This window comes from Lepidochelys kempii, chromosome 4 (genome assembly GCF_965140265.1).
Source record: "Lepidochelys kempii isolate rLepKem1 chromosome 4, rLepKem1.hap2, whole genome shotgun sequence".
In the NCBI taxonomy this organism is placed as follows: domain Eukaryota; kingdom Metazoa; phylum Chordata; order Testudines; family Cheloniidae; genus Lepidochelys; species Lepidochelys kempii.
The window spans coordinates 106,130,814-106,153,370 of NC_133259.1; the positions used below are offsets into that span (position 1 = coordinate 106,130,814).

General features: G+C 35.7%; 1 protein-coding gene across 2 annotated transcripts in view; it reads left to right on the top strand.

Annotated features, from left to right (window-relative positions):
- DHX15 (DEAH-box helicase 15) overlaps positions 1–22,557 on the top strand; it is a 69,887-nt gene that overhangs the window by 41,877 nt on the left and 5,453 nt on the right. The window contains exons 7-12 of one of the 2 annotated variants that reach the window (XM_073342372.1): positions 5,576–5,662; positions 7,589–7,738; positions 8,063–8,171; positions 10,321–10,512; positions 14,081–14,203; positions 18,555–18,745. In XM_073342372.1, the coding sequence (XP_073198473.1) occupies positions 5,576–5,662; positions 7,589–7,738; positions 8,063–8,171; positions 10,321–10,512; positions 14,081–14,203; positions 18,555–18,745 (852 nt within the window). The remainder of the gene's footprint in view (positions 1–5,575; positions 5,663–7,588; positions 7,739–8,062; positions 8,172–10,320; positions 10,513–14,080; positions 14,204–18,554; positions 18,746–22,557) is intronic. The other variant, XM_073342373.1, reaches the window with a different exon arrangement.

Sequence of the window (22,557 nt, forward strand, 5' to 3'; positions counted from 1 at the left end):
TAAGGTGTAAGGTCTCTTGATTCTCTCCCTCCGCCCTGACTGTCTTTTAAAAATTTGATGGGTTAAGATAAACAATCAAATAATAAGTCAGAAGCCCTTTTTTTTCTTTGGGAAATACCCTGAATTTAGGTCCCCTTTCCTCTATTATACCAACCCCTTGGCCTATTGGGGTTTATCATAACGCTGAAAAATTACATGTTATGACCAGAGATTGGTAGTTTTGGTGCATCTGGGTATAAACAACAATAGAAGTCACTTAATTTTCCAAATAGATTAAAAAAAAACTAAGGTCACCAAAATATTGGACTCTACACTGGCTATGTTAAATTAGAACATTCATAAAGTTGAACTGAAGATTTTTGAAGGTCAAAGCCGAATCATTGTATGCGCTCTAGGCAGGGTTTGTTCCTTGATTATTGCCTTTTCAGTGCAGTACAGTGCATGTAGAATACTAGTGACAACTTCTTGTGCTCTGGATGAATAAATCACTTATTAAATCTAGTGAAATGATCCTTTTTTCCTATTGACATTGATTGCAGAAAGCATACAATCTGAAATCACGAAACTAATGCTGCAACAAGATTGTATTAGTAAATGACTTAAATGAATGAAATTGCTTCTCAGTGATGAACAAGTGATAGCATTGTATTTCATTAAATTTTCCTTTATGTTTAAAATATAACTTGCTTCAAAATAGGCAGTGTCTGGTTTTCTTGATAAGTGGGTAACGGATGCAGATGCACAGCTTTCAGCATGCCTTGCTGACAAACCAGTGCTAGTGTTCAACAATGCACTCTAACCTTAGCAAGTATTGTGTTACAAGGGTTGCTAGACTGGAAAAGTATAAGTTGTGAGCAAAAGCAGTCATAAAAACATGCATGCAGTGGCTTCTAATCTAAAGTGTCTGTGTAAAAATGGTGCCTGTTCTCTCTGTATTCTGATTTGTGTTTGGTTGCTTTAGTGACCGAAATGTTTAATATTTTTCTTCTGCAGAGCTAATATAGTAATGAAAAAGTAAGCTTTATTCTCTTCTGGCTTATGTGTTATTAATAGACTTGTTAAATAAATTCCGATTTCTGGATCTTTATTAGTGGCCAAGATACTCAACCCAGAATGCAGCTTGATTTTCAGATCTCAAGTTGTTGGCAGTTAAAAAATCACCTTTCATGTGGACATTTTGAATTTTAGCTGTATGGCTGGAACAAGGGCCAGAACTTGGATTATAGCATAGCTTGCAGGAAAGCTATTGGTACACCCGGTATTGGTGTTTCCTGATGCGTTATTGAAGCTCAAGGCCTTCTTTACTCCCCAAATCTTTTGGAAAAGACAATTGTGCAAGGCAGCTTCAGATTTAGGATGAAGATGTCTGCTTATTTAGATTTAGGTGATCCAGAGGACTCCGTCGCCCATACGGAGGAACGTCAGGATAAGGATGCAACAAGGAAAGATTTCTTTGAGACAGCTGATTTTTTTGACTTAGGCCAGGAATGTACAAAGGCCACAATTGCTGTACCTGGGCCAGGAACACTCATCTAATAGGCTTGTTGTATTTTTGCACCTTACTTTTTGACCAGCTGGTAAGTGTGTTAAGACCCCCCATGTACAACTGCTCTAGATTCTAAAGGAATTGAGAACATTGCCCTCTTTCTGGGCCATAACTTGTTAAGTTGGTAATGTGACTGTTACATAGGGTACTACAGGTGCAGGGGAAAAAAATATCCTATTTGTACATACAGTTGTAATTGTGCAAACTTAGACACAGATTTGTACAGCCATGTATGAAAATGTGGTTAGAAAGCCTGGATTAGATCATTAAGCTCCTTGAAGGTGTTCACACAGTGCCTACGAATGAATTAATCAGGTTATCTTTCATCTCTTGCAGGCTGCGTGCAAGGCTTTTTAATCTCTTTCCAGCATTTTACACTTGGTTCACATTTTGAAGATTTTCTTTGCAACCATAAGGGCTATAAACTTCTTTAAAGGAAAACCTAGATTTGTGGCATCTGAATCTGTTATGGATGGTATTTGACTCTGCTTGCTTACTCTGGCTTTTAAATCACTCGTAGACTTGTCCTCCAGCTTACTTACCCTTCATATAGCTTTTTTTAGATCATCATACTTTTTATTAAGATATTTTTTCAAAATCTAAACCATATATGCCAAATTTTCTACTATTAACTTGTTTATCTAATCTTGAGTTATCTGAAAATGATCCCCCTTTAAAGAAGCAATGCTGCTTCGATGCCATCATGTTATACTTTTCTACGTGTTGTATTGATGTGTCTAATTACTCCGTTAAAATCCTTCAAATTAGAATCAAATTTTTAAGACTGTAAAATTCTTTAAAAAGTACAATTGATTTAGGAGTCCACATCACTTTTCAAACTGAATTTGGGCTCCTAAGTCACTTATATAGTCCCCCCCCGCCCCTCAAAAATTGCCAACAATTTCTAGTGGTTGCAAAGCAAATAAACGCAATTTAATTGTCATATCATCTCAGTTCCTCTAAAATTATTAGATTTTGTAGACACATTTAAAAAGGTTCAGTATTATTAAGCATTTCATTATAGAAGATATATAATTTTAAATTCAGGTCTGAAAGTTGTAGGGCTTACTACTGTAACGAGCCTAACATTTAACAAAGCTATAGTCGAACTGGAGAGAGACTAAACTGTTTTATCCTTTGGTGTAACCCTAGAGAAGATCAGTAAATATCTTTGTTGTAGGCCCCCAGTGCTGACATAAACACAAAGTACTGTCCCGTTATTTGTTTTTATATTTTTTAATAAAGGTAACAGTTAATTCAGTAATTGCAAGGGAATAGATCTAATCACTATTCCCTTGCAATTACTGAATTAACTGTTACCTGGCGTATGGGCAAGGATGAGTATGTTTTCCTTCAGGTCAGTATGCCAGAGATCCGCTGCCATATGTGCTATTCATTCTCTCTCATGGAAGGTAGGGGTGCTGGAACAATTTTTGTAGTGGTGGTGCTGAGAGCCACTGAACCAAATTGTAAACCCTGCAGATAATGGAATCCACTTCAAGCCTGCCGCACCTCCAGCACCCCTAGTTCCAGCACCTTTTATGGAAGGATACTTTGCATTTCCTATTGGTTGATTGCTTTTCACGGATTAAATTATTCATCTTGAATATATATTAAAAATGGAATGTTTTTATATAACATTTGGCATAAATGAGAAGAGAACTTTGGTCATATCATGAAATTCTACTCGTCAATTAACCTGTATAAATAGAACACACCAGAATTGAAATCCCAAGTTTGTTGTACTGTCATGAACAGTTTTAGATTCATTGGAGGCACTGGGTAAAGCCACTGTATATAGAAATACAATTTTTAATTCAGTAGTCAAATAAATAACTAAATTAAGCAAGTCTCAAAAAGGAAAATTCAATGAAGTAAATTGTTAAATAGGTACTCAAATATCAAGATAATAGAACCACTTTGCAATTATAAAATCATGTAAATTGTTAAATAGTCATGATTTATATTTTGTGTAATTTAGCAGATTTAATCTTTTAATTTCGAAACAACTTTTCATGCTTTAACTTCCATTTTGGTTTTAAGGGTAGGATTTTTTCAAAGGCTTTTACGTACTTAAAATAGCAGTTAAGCACGTCTGCTTACCATTTAGTTTCATGTGACATTCACAATAGAAAACTTACAATGGGTTTGGACTATGGAATGTTTGGGCAGTGCATATTTTTTTTTCACCTGATATGCTGAGTGGCATCTTTGAAGATTGAAGTGCAATAACTATTACTGGGTCTATATGGACCGAGCACATAGCAGCAAGATGAGCCCATAGAATTTTCAGCAGCAGAAGTGCCTTAATTGGCTCCACCCATAATATTTAATATTCCCCTGAAGAGCCTATTGCCAACGACTTCCACTTCCAATTGGGACTTTCAGAATGTGGGCATGGATGCCCAGCACATCTGCAGAGCTAAAAAATGTTATGCATGTTAGGCTTATATAAAAATATTTGTAATAAATAATTATCTCATAGCAAGCTGGATCGGGGTGTGTATGTAGTTTATGGAGGTGGATTAATTTAACCCTTTAACACAACACTAGTTTAATTCTATAAATCATTTAAAATGTAAATTAATGTGAAAATGCATCAAGCTGTTCTGTCATTTATTTTAATTCAAGTATTTGACTTTTTTATTTATGTGGCGAGTTTGTACTGATGACATCTGGATGAATATATTCATTTTTGTTTGAACTGTTCCATATAACATACTGTTTCTTACTTAAGTTTGATACAACTCCAGTTCACTACAGAAATATTTTTCAACTTCTGTATTATTTTAACTGTCTAGTATTTAGCATTTAGAGTGTGGGCTTGTTGGGAGGAGGTAGCTGGGGTAATGAGTAGCAAAGTGGTTAGGGGAAGGGGCTGCTATACCTTGTCACTGGCTTTGTTCTTATCTGGGACAAATCATTGTTTTCCTCAAGTTCCTAATCCATCAAATGTAGGTATTTACCATTGTAAAACACTTTGCAATTCACAGGTGAAAGGCATGTTTAAATTCCCTTGGTGTTATGCTGGAGAAGTTCTAGAGATGTTCCTTTTGTAGTTAAACAAGTAACAAAACTCATGTAAAAGAACAACTTTTAACTTAATTTTTTCCAGTCACTGTAGTTGGATGACAACTTAATGTTTTGTGGTGGAGTGTGTTCCACTTAATTCTTATACACACAGGTATAATTGAACTGAATGGAATCTTGGCATGAAAATCAGTTTGACTTTAACACAAGTTGGACTTTAAATGTCCAGTTGTTTTATTCCACTAATTTTAAAAATATGACCACAAAGGTGGTATTTGGACACGTGATAATTTTTTTATTTTTAAAATGGAGTAATTAAACATGGACATTTCTGGATTTTACTTACCAAGATCTTAACTCAGGGTTCTGTGATTGTTAGAGGATTTCGTTAACACCCATAGGAGGAAAAGAAATGCAGAAAATATTCAGAACCCTGAATTCAGGTCTTGGCTGGGGAAAAAGCTTTGTATCAGTACCCTCTGTAGTGCATTGTGTAACACATGATTGCAATTCTAGTTAACTAGTTTTCACTGATTTTTTTAATCTTTTAGGTAAAATTCATTTTAATGATTTGTACCTGCATGCGTGAAACAGATGTGTAAAGCCATGATTAACATCAGTATGAAGTATTAGCTCTTGGAACTTTAATTTTAAACTAGCATGTTTTGTAATTATATTGAGTTTTCAATGGAGAAAACAAGGGAGAGAGGGGAGTTCTTAGTGGACAAATTCAGGGCTTTCTCATCAGCAGAATGCCAGTTAATAGGTTCCAGTGAGACTTACTCTTGTTTGTGACTGTGTCCTAGGTCACAGCTCTAAATGATGTTTAACGTACTGTAACTGAGAATTTGCTCACAAGACTTCAAAAAGTTAGTGTGGGTACTGAATTACTCCTCTCATCATAGCTGCATGTATTATTGCATGTTTAAGTTGTTTATATTTACTATAGTATATGTATCTTGATGTACAAATTTTCATGTTCTCCCCTTCCCCCAACAGGTTGTCGTATCCACTAATATTGCTGAAACATCATTAACAATAGATGGTGTTGTGTTTGTGATTGATCCTGGATTTGCTAAGCAAAAGGTAAATATGTGATGTCTTAACCTAGATTGCTTCTTGCTTAATTAGGGCAGAAAATGTTGGGAACCTGGCTTGCACATAACTTTTATTTCTACAAATATTGTTTAATGTCTTTTGTAAAAGAAAAATCTCATCGTGTGAGGGGAAGATTAGGCCTTTGGTGTTCTGGCTGTGAATGTCTCTACTTCTGCCTGACCAACTGAGAACAGGAACAGAGACTTCCATGTTTTCTTTTCCCTGACCCTCCTTCCCTTGTTATGTAATGTCACCAATAGCAATGCAGGATTTTGTTTCTGCTGCTCTTACATAAAATGTTTTTCTTTTACCATATGGCTCAGGAGCAGCCAAATGAAACTGATTTAGAGTTTCACTCTGCTTCTAATTTTTTTTTTCTTTTTGCGAGGGAGGTGGGGTATTGGTGAGAGGTTTGGGGTTTTTTGCACAGGTGCTCAGGACAGGTGTGGGGTGAAGGAGCAGCAGCACAGGTTCAGTCTCTGTAGAAAGGAGGGGTGAAAGATGTGGGCTGACCAAGTGGACAAATAGCACTGTAACAGAGTTCAGGACCCATGTTTGTAGGGGCTGAAAGTGCAGTTGTGGTAGCACATTCACCTACCGAAGGAAAGCTTTGCTTTGTTGCTTACTATAGGAAACTCAGGCTATTAGAAGGAACTGTCACTGGACTGAAAATTAGTGTCCCGTCCTCCTCAATCAAAAGGAGAATTACTGTTGTGTGTTGACTTCAGAGATCGGGGCAACAAAAGAGATCTCCCTTGCATTATAGACTTGCCCAAACCATCTCCTTTTAATTATTTGTAGTTTTCTGCAATTTTGGGGCTAGAATGGTCTTCTTGGTCTGAAGTCCAGAAATGATTTTTTTGAAAGTTTGAGCAAACTCAGTTCATCCATTATTGAGATTTCTGCATGTTTTAAGAAAAATCATGAAAATCCCATCAGTGCAGTAAAATATTATACATGCATAACTCAAAAATGGCTGGGCTGCTTATTTGATTTCTGCCCAATTTGCAGACTGAGATTTAAGCAAAAAGCTGTGTTTGAAAAAATAGGGCAAGTTTTAAGTTGCGTGTTCAAATATTTTCACTTATATACAGTATGACTGTGCTTGTGGCTTATTAATAAAAAGTTATAGCAATCGACAACATTGGAATGTTTTGAAATGCTTCAGTTTTTTTAAATCAATCTAAATCATGAGGGTGCCTTACAATGTGGCCCAGAGTTTGTCAGAAAGTTTCTTTGACATTAATGAATGCACGTAATCTACTGAACTAATTTTTTTTGTAGCACCCAAACATAGATTTTAAACAAAAATTCAAGCAAGTCTGCAGACTACATGTATTGTATCTAGTGTAAGGAAAGTTCTTTAATTTCCACTTTGTATTTTGTACTACGTGACAGATTCCTTAGGTTTTAAAATACAGTCTTGCTTTATGTCATCAGCACAGTTTTACAAGTTTTTGATTTCCTGACCCCTCGGTACTTGATTATTCAACCTTATAATTACGTTGAGGCTATCTGTTTTTACATGGAATTATTTGAGCACCAGCAGTGCGTTTAGCACTGTATAGAACAAATGAGAGACATGAGTCCTGCCATGAGAATCTTATAATCTAAACATACACACATTAAAAGTGGACAGGGAGCCTAACTGGAAAAGATGTTAACAAATGAGTTGAAAAGTAAACATTTCTTAGTTTAGAGGGGCAAATGTATTTGAAGCTTTCCATTACAAATCCAGTTGTTTTATGTAGCCAGAAAATTTCTCTGACATAAATGAATGCACATAATCTTCCAGTTAGAAGCAGTATTTGAAAATTTAGACTAAAACCTTTTTATTTTCTGCATAGCATTTTTACCTACATGTGAGTGTTACTCACTTTTCTTTTCCCTGCTTCGGACTCCACTATCATATAGGTATACAATCCTCGTATTAGAGTTGAATCTCTGTTGGTGACAGCGATCAGCAAAGCATCTGCTCAGCAGAGAGCTGGCCGTGCTGGTCGTACTAGGCCAGGCAAGTGCTTCAGGCTTTATACGGAGAAGGCGTACAAAACTGAAATGCAGGTAAGATTGCTTAGTTGAATGTAGAATCTCAAAAATTGCTTTACCGTGCAAGAAACCCAAAACAACTGTCAAACACTGCTCCCCCCCCCAAAAAAAAACAGAACAAAAAACCAACAACAACCACCTAATAACCACTCATCACAAAAACAAAGTACAACAACTCCACAACCCACAGAATTTAAAAAGAAAGTACTCAAAGAAAAGAGATTGCCTCACCCACCTGTCTCACTTTTACCAGATATTGCCAGCGTGTTTTAAGGTTGATGAAAAGGCAGGAGAATTAAAAGCAAAGTGGAAAACAAACTTTTTTTTTTTTTTGGCCAGGACAACACCTATCCTGAAATTCTGAGATCCAACTTGGGATCTGTGGTGTTACAACTGAAGAAACTTGGTATAGATGACTTGGTGCACTTTGATTTTATGGACCCACCAGGTATGAACTTGTTATCAAGTTTGTTTAGAATTATATCTTGTGGATTTGCTTTTGTAAGAGTTTACTTTGTTACTCTAGAAAATTTTAATTGCAGTGGATATTGTGTAAGTAGAGACTAATAAAATGAACCAGAATTCAATCTGCCAGTTGTATTTTAACTATTTTGTGATCATCCATAATCAGCTTTCTCAGGTTATTCTGATTTTTAGTGCTCACACCCTTTTTTTACCTCCTCTCTTCCTTTCCCCCCACTAAAAACCCCCAATAACAAAACAAACAAAACACAACTCATCTTTCTGTCATTGCTTGCATGAGTGCTTTCTTTTTTATTTGAGCAAGGAGTTCCACAGTATGCCCCCTGTTCGGAGAGGATAAGGCAAAATCAAGTCATCTGTGGTAGAAAACCTATTAGTTTAGTTAATGAGGTTTTTTTACTTAACACCTTGATTACACAATCTGATTGCACATCAATTAACAATCCCATGTAAATAAGATTGGCCAGTACTTTTAAAGTTTAATGCACACTTTGGCATATTGAAGCATAAAATGAAAGTACCATCTCAATTGTGAATTTAATTTTTGTAAACCTTTAAAAATGTAAAAGAAGCCAGTTCATATTGCTACTTAAATATCAGTCTGGGCTCTGATTTTTAAAATTATATATGGCAGTATTTTTAAATCCTTGTTAAGCACTGGAATACAGTCATACAAATATGTCAGAATCCTTGTTCCCATGCAGGAGATCTGTATAATGGTAAATAGTATTACTTTATACTTTATCTGTGTATACATACATCTGGAGAAATAGAGGACAAGGACAGCATTTTTGTAAGACCAGAGGATGTTTGTTGAGACTGCAGGCATCCAAAGTTCTTCTTTTCTTTTCCTTTTAAAAGTCCTGTCTTAAAATATTGGTATTCAAAAAGTGACTTTGGACTTACTTTGTATGAAACTAAAGGAAGGGGAAGACATATCAGCATACTTTGTATAATAATAGATGTCGATGTCACTAAATATTTGACACTCTTCATATCACTTGTGTCTGGATTCTGAAAAGTGCTTTTAAAAACAAAACTCAGCCTGCAGATTAAGTATCCTTAGCAATAAAAATTGAGTTTCTTGTTGGTGAAGATAGTAAACTTTTACTAACACAATTTTTGTGAAAGAATGACAAAACTGTCAAGAAATAGGGTGGAGGTGTAATATGTATTTTGAGTAAGATAAATTTAATGCATTCTTAGTTAGTTAAGCAATAATTAAACTGTGCCCTCTGACACAGCCTTTTTGCAAGTGACCGCAAATAGAGAGCTTTTTGCCCTGTCTCTCATATGTATGGACCTGTTTGCATGCACTTTTTCTCTCTGTAGACCCAGAAAAACTTACAGTAAAAAAAAAATTTAAATGCCCCAAGTTAAAGGAAGAATAATAGTAAATATTTTTGAAGTTCATTACAGTTGAAACCCAGATGTCATGATAAACTTGTAACCATCTCTAATAGGGTAAATTAGCTGACTTAGAAAAAGGCTTTGAATCTTGTGTAGAACTCGCCTATATCAAACTTTGATTATTATGACAGGTTTCAGAGTAACAGCCGTGTTAGTCTGTATTCGCAAAAAGAAAAGGAGTACTTGTGGCACCTTAGAGACTAACCAATTTATTTGAGCGTAAGCTTTCGTGAGGTACAGCTCACTTCATCGGCTGCATACTGTGGGAAATACAGAAGATGTTTGTTTTATACACACAAATCATGAAAAAATGGGTGTTTATCACTAGAAAAGGTTTTCTCTCCCCCCACCCCACTCTCCTGCTGGTAATAGCTTATGTAAAGTGATCACTCTCCTTACAATGTGTATGATAATCAGGGTGGGCCATTTCCAGCACAAATCCAGGTCTCCCCCTCCCCCCCCCCAACAAACCCACTCTCCTGTTGGTAATAGCTTATCTAAAGTGATCACTCTCCTTACAATGTGTATGATGATAATATTATGTGATTCGTTGGTTGCTAGATCTCTATAATTGAATTTGATGACAGCTTGTGTTCTGAATTTGGTCCACTACAGAAAGAAAAATGATAGTGTATAATAGTTTGTACTTGGTCAGATTGTTGCTTACTAAAGGCAGCTGGACTAATAGAGTGTTTTTCTTTCAGCTCCTGAAACTTTGATGAGAGCCCTAGAGCTTTTGAATTATCTAGCTGCTTTAAATGATGATGGAGACCTGACTGAATTGGGATCCATGATGGCTGAATTTCCACTGGATCCACAGCTGGCTAAAATGGTTATTGCAAGTTGTGACTACAACTGTTCTAATGAGATCCTATCTATTACTGCCATGTTGTCAGGTAATAGCAGGGGGAGGGAAAGAGATGCCAAACAAAGTCCAGATCTCCAGTTTGAGAAAACATTTTAGTTTTCCAACATCTGTACATATAAATTACTACAAACACACCTTTTAATAAAACTAGAATTGTGCCTTTCAGAGCTTATTTTATAGAGTTATTCATAGTGGGTTAAAGTTTAGAAATGAAATTAACACTTACTAAAGCATGCAATATGCATGAAATGGTGAAACAAGAATTTGACTTCCTAGATTGTAGCTAAAATATCTTGGGTTGTTTTGTTTTGTTTTGTTTTTAATATGGAAGAATTCTAGGCCATTGAAACAGAAATGTATATTGCTTTGCTTAGTATGGAAGAATTCCAGGCCATTGGAACAGAAGTGTCTATGAGGATTGTTGTCCATTTCTGTTGAGGACTAGGAGTATCAGTTCAGCCACTTTATTTTTAACAACCCCCATCTAATTTGTGGTATTCCTTTATATAATTTGTAAACTCAACTCTTCCCAAAGTGATCTTATTTAAAAAAAAAAAAATTACTAACCTTAAACTCAGATAAATTAAATACTACATAAATTTCCCAAGTTTTCAAAGTAAAAAGGAAAGCCAAAAAGGGTAGTAGCATATTTATTCCAAAAATGGAAAAGGAAATTTCATTTCATTTAATGGATATGTGTGTACAGCTATATTTTGCTGTTGCAAAACATGAATGTTAGTATGCTGTAGCAGAGCTGATTGTCAAGAAATGTCGTCTGAGGAAAAAAACAAGTCAAGCGGGTTCCATGTTTAAATCTCCAGTTCTGTAGAATGATTGACTTTTGCGCAGTCTTAACAAGATGGCAGCAAGTTCTAGTCCATTGTGGTGATGAGGATATTAATATTGGTTCTTACCATTTACAGACTTGTTTACAATACAATTATACTTCTGATCTTTCTTGAAATGGTTCAAGCTTAATGTAGATGATTAGAAAAATGTTTTGGCTAAGTGTAAAATCTTGCTTTAGTTTAGTCTCAGCATATTAATGATGTGAAAGTTTTGTAAGAACAAGCTAAAATGTTTGCAGAGTTTTTGACTGTTCAGACTCAGAGCAGATGGGCAGGGCAGAATCTAATCATTTTTAACTAAATTGTAGCCTTATTTGCGGAGGTGGTGGTCGGTTGGTGCCTGCCTTTTCTGTCACATTTTCCTTTCCCCTTCCTACCCACCCCAAAAGTTATATTAAAGAGAAAGTATAAGGCAAATAAACTTTTGAATTTAATATCTTGCCTTTTATTTTCTACTGAGTATGTTAGGGGTCATCTTGATGAATAGCGCACAGAAATCTGGGGTGTAATTCTACAGGGCACCAGCATGTCACACACTTAACTGTCTGTGTGGTCCCTGCTACCATACAATAGAAGTTTCTAAGGGGACATTGACCTGCTGCTATTTCAAAACTGAGGGCACCTTAGAAAGCTTCTAGTGGGAGATTGTGGGGTCCACACAAACAGTGTGTGGCATGTAGTGCGCTGTAGATTTATACCCCAGCTTGTTGTGCACTATCTGTTTGTCTAGACAAGACTTTTTTTTTTTTTTTCTATTTAGCTTTCTCCCCTCCAAGCCTATATTTAAAAAAAATCACCACCATCTATTAGGATTAATAATAATATATAGAAAGCTGGCCGCTTAGGATTGTGTCTTTCTTGGATGTAGTCAAATTACTGTTTGTTAAAACCAAAAATCCAAAAAATGTTCTACAAGGCAAACAGCTGGGCTGGTCACAACATGTTTCAGAAAGCACATATAGGAGCTATCCAGTATCAATTCAGAGATTAGTTTTTCGGATTAAATGGAAGAGGTAAATACCAAAAAGGAGGAAGGAATAGCGTTATTGACCACAACAGCAAATAAGTTAGTTAAACCTTCATACAATAAGTTCCTTTTACAAAAAGCTGTTTTGAGGATGTGAAGGCTTGTTTAAATTAGGTAAAGCCAGGACATTTGATATTATTCATTCCTTAACTCACTGTTTTGAATACTTTGTAGCACTTGCTAAATTGCAGGCTTATGGAGATCTCTTCCACATTTAGGAAAAACAGTGAGTCAGTGGAGTGACAGCATAATTAAGAATTTGTTTTTTATTTGCTCAAGTTAAACTTAGCTTTTTAATATTTTTTTATTTCCTTTATTTTCAAATATGGGACTTTAAAGATGTTGGGTTGTGGAAGAAACATCTTCATTTACATTGTATTTGATCCATTGGTCTTTCAGATTTGTTACCATGTGAATTGAAGAGTAGGGTTCTTCCACTAACATTGCTGTTACAATGTCCACCTTTTATTGGAATTTCATGCAGTATTCAACTCGTGCAGTATAGCCAGTCTTTAAATGTAGCATTTACTAGCTTTTATGAGAGAGAAAAATCAAAAGGTCCTTGTCTGTGTTACAGGCAAATGATATCTAGAATAGTGTTTCTAATTAGGTTTGTGGGCTTTAGTTGTGAAAAAGTGCAAAAAGTCCCAAGTGACTGGAAAAAATAAGGAACATAGGCCTTCAGGGCTCTTCTTTCAGCATGTTTCATAGCATTAAATTAACTTAAAACGCATACAAAACCTTATGTTGCTGTCTACTTAAAGAAAAATCAAACTGTGTTTTTTTTTTAAATGAGGTGAAGACCTTGTATAACAACTTTCAACCTCATGAATTAAGATAAGTGTTGCAAACCTATCAAATTGGGGTGGCTGCTTATAAAACGTTGACAGACCATAGAACTAAGTGATGCTGCAGTAAATATTTGTGCACTTAAATTGTCTATTCGTCTGTTACATTTTTGGCACTTAATTTCTGGTTTTGAATTAAAAGTCAAAGCATGCTCATGGATAAAATCACGTGTATAAGAGAAACTGAGGATAGGCAGAATTCATCAACTTCAGAGTGGGAGTTTTATTTCAAATAGTGCCAAAGGGCGGTTTAACCTTCCACCACTACCGCTACCATCATGACCTTGGACTTCTTTATACTTTCTCATTCACATAAGTTTCTGTGTACCAGTGCTGATAGCAATACCTACTGGAGGTGACAGAATACATGCAAGGTTGAAATTACCTAGCAGCAGACTAGTAGTAAAATTTCACCAGCTGCACTAGTGCAGTATAGTTTGAAAATTCTCTTCTGTACTTTTGTCCACAGAGAGCCTCTCTGAAAAAGACTTCCTCTTAATTAGACAATCGTTGTCACTTTGATACTGCTGTGTGGTACAGCTATCAGCACTGGGTCTTGAACTAAGATCTGTTGAGCCTTCTAGTATATTTAGGCAATCTTGATGGCCTTCAGAATAGAGATTTTGATGCCTACATATAGTTCTAGTCAAAATAATCAGGTACTCTGTAGCTTTGAAACCCTCTTGTCTTACAGATGTGGTTAGGTGTTGATGTACCAAATCAAGGTAGTAAACAGTCCAAGATGCAGTTGGAGGCCATCCTGCCCTGCCCTATGCTCTGTGAACTGACCTAGCTAGGCCTTGTTCCTCTATCTGTGAATGCGTGACTCATCGATATGGGCGTTTGTGTTGGGCCCATACCAACCTTGTTTAGTCCCACAGTGTTTTGTTCGCCCCACGGAAGCCAAGAAAGCAGCAGATGAAGCCAAGATGAGGTTTGCCCACATAGATGGAGATCATTTGACCTTGCTGAATGTCTACCATGCTTTCAAACAAAGTAAGTGTAAACCTAAGCATTTATATAATATGCATTAACTCTTAATATTACCATCCTCTATGCCTGGTGTCAAGTGTGAATTAAGCGAACCTATTTCAAAGTACCAGCTTTTTATATAACAGAGTATTTTTAAATAAATAAATGTTATCATGTGAGGAAAGATTGGCATCTTTTTAACAATGCTATCTCTCTTACCTTAGAACTAGGAAGTAATCTCATTTATCTGGAAGATTGACTTATTAACACCTGAACTCTGGCTGCTGCCCAGTTGTATTTCTTGACTACCAGTTCCCCTGCAGCTTTTGCTAGATCTGCGCCATGGGTTGCCTCTGTGCCTTTCTGAATTGGACTTAGGCACTGAGTTTTTCAGGTGGCAGATGCAGATAGTTTTTAAAAAACTATTTTAAGAATATTGTAGAGTTTTATAAAATGTTGGGATTATTTCTGATGTTTCTTTTCCTGTAAAATTACATGCCAAAGTTATCACAAGTCCACCTGTTGAGCTGAGAGGGAGAGAGAATAAAACCTACAAATGTAAAATCCCTTTAAGAGACACTTGAAATAGCACATCTGTATCCCTCAAACAAAATTTTTGTTTTAAAGTTGGGTATCTTGGTCTGGCCCAGGTCTTGAAGTGAGTGCTGGGTAGCCTTGGACAGCAAGGAATCTACCTTTCCCAGGCATATGAAATATTAGGCATAGAAAACCTGAATTTTGCTTGTCTTGGGCAGAGGGTAATGTCTCTGGGGAGTTTTGAGGAGGGGATATTTCAGAGTTGGGAGGAGAGGAGCATTTCTGGAACCAGGTTGATTTGGGAAAAAGGCTGGTTAGGGGGCCGAAACGTTGGAATAAGTCTCAAGGAGATTAATTTTTAGAAGAGCGTAGGTGACATGTCAATAGTGAATGGTAAGTTTATCACATGGCTCTGTAATTTATCACATGGATATCACTTGTACATATATGGCTTGTATGTGTATATACAAACACAGTATACTCTCCTCCAAACCCATCACTCTTTTTGTTCAAAAATATTTCGGCAGTTTGAGCAAGATCAAATGACAGAGAGGTTAAGATAAGCAGTTCTATCTCTTTTTGAAAAATAACTATAAAAGTGGCATCCTGGGTTTCAGTATTTTCCATCAACCATTTCCATGTCAAATTTGCTTTGTTTGTAAGTCAAAAGATTAGATGAACCACCAAGAAAGCTTCACATGGAGTTTAACAATCCAGCTGTATTTTTACATAATCAGTAGAAGAAAAGGTAGATTTAAAAAAAATTTGAACTCAAGACTTGGCTGGCAGCTTTGGTGTATGATGCAAAATTGAATCCAGTTTACTCTTCCATAACCTTATTGCAGCGCTAACAGGAGTAAAAACTGTAGGTTTTTAAAGTTAAGTTTGTATGTAGAATTAAAATGCCATTATTACCTAGTTGCTTTTTGACTATAACCACATGTGGCGCTCCAGTAGCAAGAGAGAGTGTCCATGTTTTTTGATAAAAGAGCCTACAGATGTCTTCAGATCTTCACTTTGAGCAGCAGTTAAGAGGCTTCTGTGAAAACTCACTATTAGTTTTGGAGAAGCTTGCACTGCTGCCACCTTTATGCTATCTGCTCTTTAGATTGAGGACTTGAGGCTCTAGGATTCTCCATGTACCTTTTATGGACACTTAATTTGAACATTTTTTGGAAGCCTGCAAGTGAAGGAAGTGCTTGACTTAGAGGGTGAAAACAATGCTGCTTATGAAAATGAGATTTAGAATACTCTGCCGAAAGTGATAGCAGCTTTCAGTCCTCACTTAGCATCAAAATAATATTTATTGGTGGTGTTGTGTTGGGTCCTAGGTCTATCTTGTTTGGGATCCAGCAGTTGTGGCAAATACCTTAGTGTTAGTACAACTGTTTTTACCCCCCAAAAGAGAGTCATGTGCTGTTATGAATACAGTTTTTCCTCCTAAACCACTGTCTCTTTAAAAGTACAAGTACTCTGGTGAAGCATACGTTCTGTAATGATTAAAGGAAAACTGACGTGACAGTACATTTACAACGGAGCTGCGGTGATGTGTTCAGTTTGAGTAAGATGCCACTCTCTGCATGTGGAAATACCTGGGGAACCAATTTTTTCTTAATTTCACAGTGTTCCTATGGTACCTTATTTTGAGCTGCGGACTGCAAGTGGATATTCTTTTGTACAGGACATTATAAAACTCCGGTTAAGTTCAGTGAAGAGGATAAGGATTAAATGGCATGCAGTTGAGATTTTCTCTCCAGTGTTTGGCTTAATAACTTTAAATTACTCTAGGGCTAGTTTGTACTGTTCATTCTACCAAAAAGCCTCTACATTAATCCTTTGTTTGTAAGGTGTCTTATGAGAGGAAAGTATAATCTATTTTTAATAGTTATAACATCTTGGCTTCTACAAAATAACTTGACAGCTTCCTCAATACGAAATTTATCTTTTTTTGCTAGTCTGAAAATACAGAAAACGTACTCGGAAAACAAGTACCTTAAATTTTGCACAACTTTGTACTTTTCACCCATTCACTTATACTTAAGTGAAGGATCACTTCTCTAAATGTTCAGGCCAGTGTCCTTTAAGAATGAAGTGATCCTACAGTCTAATTTCACTCAGCATATATAAAGTGTTCATGAACATGGAAGACTTCTTTTTAACAAATAATATATAGTAATAATACATTAAGACAAAAGAGGCAGTTCTGCTCTACTTGGCACTGGTGAGGCCTCAGCTGTGTGGTCACCACATCTTTTTTGATGTGCGGACAAATTAGAGAGAGTCCAGATGAGAACAACAAAAATGGTATGTTGAGAGAATATCACCTATGAGGAAAAATTTTAAAACAAAACAACTGGGCATGTTTAGTCTTGAGAAAAGAAGATAGGTAGGGACCTGACAAGTCATAGAATCATAGAATATCAGGGTTGGAAGGGACCTCGGGAGGTCATCTAGTCCAACCCCCTGCTCAAAGCAGGATCAATCCCCCAATTTTTGCCCCAGATCCCTAAATGGCCCCCTCAAGGATTGAACTCACAACCCTAGGTTTAGCAGGCCAATGCTCAAACCAAGTCTTCAAATATGATAAGGGCTGTTTATAAAGATGATGTCCCTGGCCACTGAATGTACGATAAGAAGTAATCTGCAGCAAGGGAGATGTTGGTTAGGTGTTAGGAAAACTTTCTGATTTAAGGATTGTTTCAGTAGTGGAACAGGCTTCCAAGGGAGATTGTGGAATTTTCATGCTTGAAGGCTTTTAAGAACAGATTAGACAAACACCTGTCAGGGATGGTCTTAGATACACATGGTCCATGGACTTGAGCTCCTTTCAGCTCTTCATATCTATGATTAAGTAATGCTGCTTTTGTCAGATTAGTAAAGCCGCAAAGGTAATTTCAGGTGCATCTTTTGAAGAGAAACTGGCATTGCAGAGCTACATTTCTTAAGTACTTTTGGCATTGTCTAAATGTTTCTGATTTTTGTTATTGAAGGGAACTGATGCTGTGTTTAATGTTATCACCCTTCTTTAAATACACTGAAATGAGCTAATGTTACAATGTCTCGATAGAACCACCATTTCTGAACAGTAAAAGGAGTAAAGTGTGAGCGTACCCATGGTAGGCAACTAGTCTGGATAATCTAGAGCACTAGAAGTATGGAATTCTGGAGATGTTACTGTGATAGGCTGTGTCCAGCCGCTTATGTATGCTTTAATTTTCCCTTCAAAAGGCAGAAAACACTTAACCTACCACTCCTCTAAGGTAGCTAAAGCATGCTTCTACTGCTCTTTAAAGATGAAAAAGCTCTATAAAAGGGCTTAATATTTAAGGAGGTTTTATTATTCATTTGATTTAGTTGAAGCATCAATGCAATATAGTTGTACTAGTCTCTCTCATGCATTCATTACCCATATAACAGTAGTTAGTAAAGATTTCCACATGCTACTTGCAGCCTGTTCATTTTTCCCAGCAGTGTGGGCCAAGGTTATTTGCACTTGTGTGGCATAGTGCCTCTCATCTTAGGAAGAAAGACATTTATTGGCATAGCATGTGAGCAAGACAATAGTGTTTAGACATGTATGTGTATTACCACACACAAAAAATGCTAGGTATATTCTGTGGTTCTGGCCACACATTTTCTGAGTAGAAGACAATTTAGCCAAGTTATCTAATGTATAAAATCCATTGAAGAGCCTAAGAACGATTAGCACTTACAAAATATGGATTTTGTTTCTGGTTCATCTGATTGACCATTCAGTTGGTCACTGTTTTATTTATTTGTTTTAATGGGATAAAAAGTTCAGTTTTGGATGATTAATGATTTTTTTTTAATGTTGCAGATCATGAGTCGGTTCAGTGGTGTTATGACAACTTCATTAACTACAGGTCCCTGATGTCTGCAGACAATGTACGCCAACAGCTGTCACGAATCATGGATAGATTTAATTTGCCTCGTAGAAGCACAGACTTTACAAGCAGAGACTATTATATCAATATAAGAAAGGCTTTGGTTACTGGATATTTTATGCAGGTATGTGTGTATCTGTATATGAAATGTGTAGACTCCTCAGTTTTTGCTGTGTAGATTTTAACTTTACCTTAATTAACTATCACCAGTTATACAACTTATATGAATATTACTTATAAAAATGTTTAACCATAATTTATTCAAATCTATTTAGTAGAAGATTTATTGAGTAGGAGTGTGCAATCAACCTGACAAATGGCAGTCATCTCAAGAAAACCACACACTTGGAAGAGAAATTGCAGTTAAACTAATCTAATTTTTTCAAATGTTATTTCTTTAGTCTTTACTAGTTACCTTGCTGAATAGCTGGCGATTAATCCCTGGTAAATATTGTAAAAGAAACAAACCAAAGCACAGTCCTAATACAGTTGTCTTTCAAATAAAATGATTTTAAAATGCAAAATAGACAGTGTCTAATCTGACAGAACTACAGAAAATGTATTTGTATAATTGTTTCTGATATTTGAAGCATGAGAAGGAAACTGCATTACAACTGCCATATTGGTTTTCCAATATGAAAGAGGGAGGATCAGGTAGCTGTTTGCTTTAGCAAGTTTAAAATAAAAATTAAGTTTTACAGTGGTAATAAGCTTCCATTTGGATAATGGTCAACTGCTTCTAAAAGCAAATGCTCTGAGCATTTTGATTAAAATATTGACTCATTTTTAAATATGTAGGAATTGTTACGCTTGTCATGACTAATGCTCTATTTAGAGCTTCATTGTTGGATAGGATATTGTGTTAAACATTGAGGTTATTCTAATTATCGAATCATAATATATATGGACTGCAAACTTGTGCTCCAACAATTGTCAGCAAGTGACTTATAAATACTGATAAATATTTAAGCTGAACCGGTGATTGATCATTTCAGCCTTGACACTGTCAGTGATAAACCATGGGTGGAGCACAGACTCCACAATTGATCTATCAGAGTCCCAGGGAAGGAGATAGAAAAATATTGCAAGACTGTCAACCTTTTTCTCAAACTTTTTTTCCCTATGTAGAATGGTGATATACCCCACAACAGTTAGTTCTCTTGGGAGAGTTATAGCACTGGCCCCTGTCTGCTTTTTAATTGTCCACGTTTCTATAATTGTGCGCTCTGATGCATAGTGAGGAATTACTCCAGAATACCAGCAGACATAAAATTTGTATAGTTGGTACTTGCAAGGAAATCAAGCCATATTCACTGTTTACTTTCTAAAAGAAAATTTTAGCTGATCAGAAAATGCGGGAGAGCTGTATTCTTATGAGAGGACTGCTAAATGGCTACTCAGTAAGACAGTCTGCCTTTTAGTGAAAGCGTAGTTTACATAGACTTATTTTGTGCCACATTCTTTCTTTTAAAAAGTTACTAACATGTCCATTGATTTTGTGTATTTTGATGGGAGAAAAGCTCATGTGACTTTGATGTTTTATGTTTGTGTGAATTCACCTTTTAGTGGGTAACTCTTTAACAGTTTAACAGTAGTATTATGATCTTTTGTTTTATTTTATATTAAAATACAAAAGATTACATTTATGTACCATTAAAATTACATATAAACCAAAAATGGAAATCATGGTTTTCATACTAATGCTATCTGAACAATGGACTGTATATTTTAATTATAGTAAACATTTCTCATAAACAGTAATGTATTAAGACAGAAATTTAGAGAACAAACCTGTTTGTTTTTGGTTTAAACCACAGACTAATCGCCAAAAGATCTGCCACAAGCTTGCTGTATTAAGTTTCTTATCTGTACTAATACCTGACAAGGGCATTGAGACCTGATTATTGATACTGCTTGGAAGTGCACTGGTATACGTTACTAGAGAAGTGCAGAGTTTTAACTAAGAAATAAATGGAAAATACACTGACAGATTTAATGTTACTCTTGAGAATGTTCTGACTTTTTATACTTTGTTAATTTTTTTCATTTTTAAGAGGGGAAAATGTTAAATTCTACATTAGTTAAATTTGAGTGCTGGAGAAAAAATGGTTTTATAACTGTAGTTCATAATTGTTAAAACACCTGCAGCGCACATACTCTTCTCAGTCTAAGCTTTATTTCCTCATACAAATTTCAGGCCCTAAAGTATTTAAATTCCTTGGCCTTCAGGGCGCAAATAGCTATATAGAAACTTCAGCACTTCTTTTGCACTTGCATCTTTTAATTTCTACTTTCAAATCTATTTTTGGAAAGCTGTGAGAAAATATTACATAAATGTTAAAATAAATAGATATGTTCTGAACATAAGTGAAAGATGCTATTGCAAATGTGAAGTATTGGCTCGTGAAATACGTCAAAAATAGTACATCATGTAACTCTTTGTGCCTTAGGAGATGGTCCTCAGTAAGGGCGTTATTAGACAGACACGTACATAAATATTCCTTCATTTCACACCTAGGTCTAACAGATAGTTGAGACATAAGAAGCCCTAAGAGATGAGACTATATATTTTGTATGCTTTGCATTAGCCTATAGTATTCAGATTAGAATACATAAAAATGAAAGGGGAAAATAGAAAAATGAATGGCCTTTGATATATAGGAGATCGGACTCGATGATCTAATCATCTTGTCTGGCCTTAAATTTTATGTATCTATTAGAAAAATAGCAGCACATTTATTTATTTCCCTTTTCATTGTTACCTGGTCATAATCCTGTCTGATCTGATAAAAACAGATCACGAAGAACTAAATTTTCATGCTTTAAAAAATAATATATTTCTGCTCTAATAAACAGTTGTTTAAGTGTAAAAACTGAAATTGTGTGGCTTTAGAAATCTTTAAGGACGGAGCCAAAATAACTTCATGGGAAGTACTAAACTGTGTTAAAAGGTGGGATAATTAGCCTCCAAAAAGGAAGTTAAGGAAACAAACAAAATGGGAAAATAACTGAATTGGAAAAGTGCAAGAAAAGGAAGTAATTGCAGGTATAATTGCACTGTCCCAAAATTTGGAGGATACCTGCATCTCAGCGATGCCTGAGGAGGCAAAGGCAAAACAAACGGAGTCTTCTATATAAATCTAAACATTTTATCAAAAATAATTTCAAAAAGATTACTAGCATCAGTGAAGTATTCAATAAATATTGACAGGTTTTATTGCAGATAGTAGGCTTTTGAATATTGTTACAAAAATGAAGGGGGGAAAAAACCTTGCTGCTGCAAATGTTTTTGTCCTGGTAAATGCATATGCTTTTACAGTGCTTAATGCATTGATGCCCTGATCCCGTTGTTGTTTATTTTATATATAGTGCATTCAAACTATGATTCTCTTGATGCTCAAGTTATAGTTAATGGCTGTAACTCAAAACCTTTTGTTAAAAAGTGGTATGTGCCAGTTGTCTTCTTTTCCCACTCCACTTCCACTGTCGCTTCAGTGGAACCACTGGCAATCAATATTGGGGAATAAAAATAGGTAACATGTCATATAAAATTGGTTTTATGCATATGTTTTATTGTATGTTTCAAAACTGTCAAGATCAATCCAGAACTTCTCAAAATGATCGAGTGTTACTGTTTCTGGCTATAAGATAAATGACAGGAAAATGGAAGCTATGATGCTAAGCATGAGGAAACCAGAAGTTGAGATTTTTGTATAAATTTAAATAGAGCCAAGAGAGATTCAGATACTAAATGTACATGTTATTAATAAGAAAATTTACAGCAAATATTCCCTAAAATAAAATATTTAAATAAATGAGGAGTTCTTCCCTTACCTTTTCTACATATGATAGAACCAGTTAAACAATTTTTCTCCCAGGAATATTTTTAACCAATATATTCCATTCCCAATCCAGGAAACAAAATTGATTAAAATA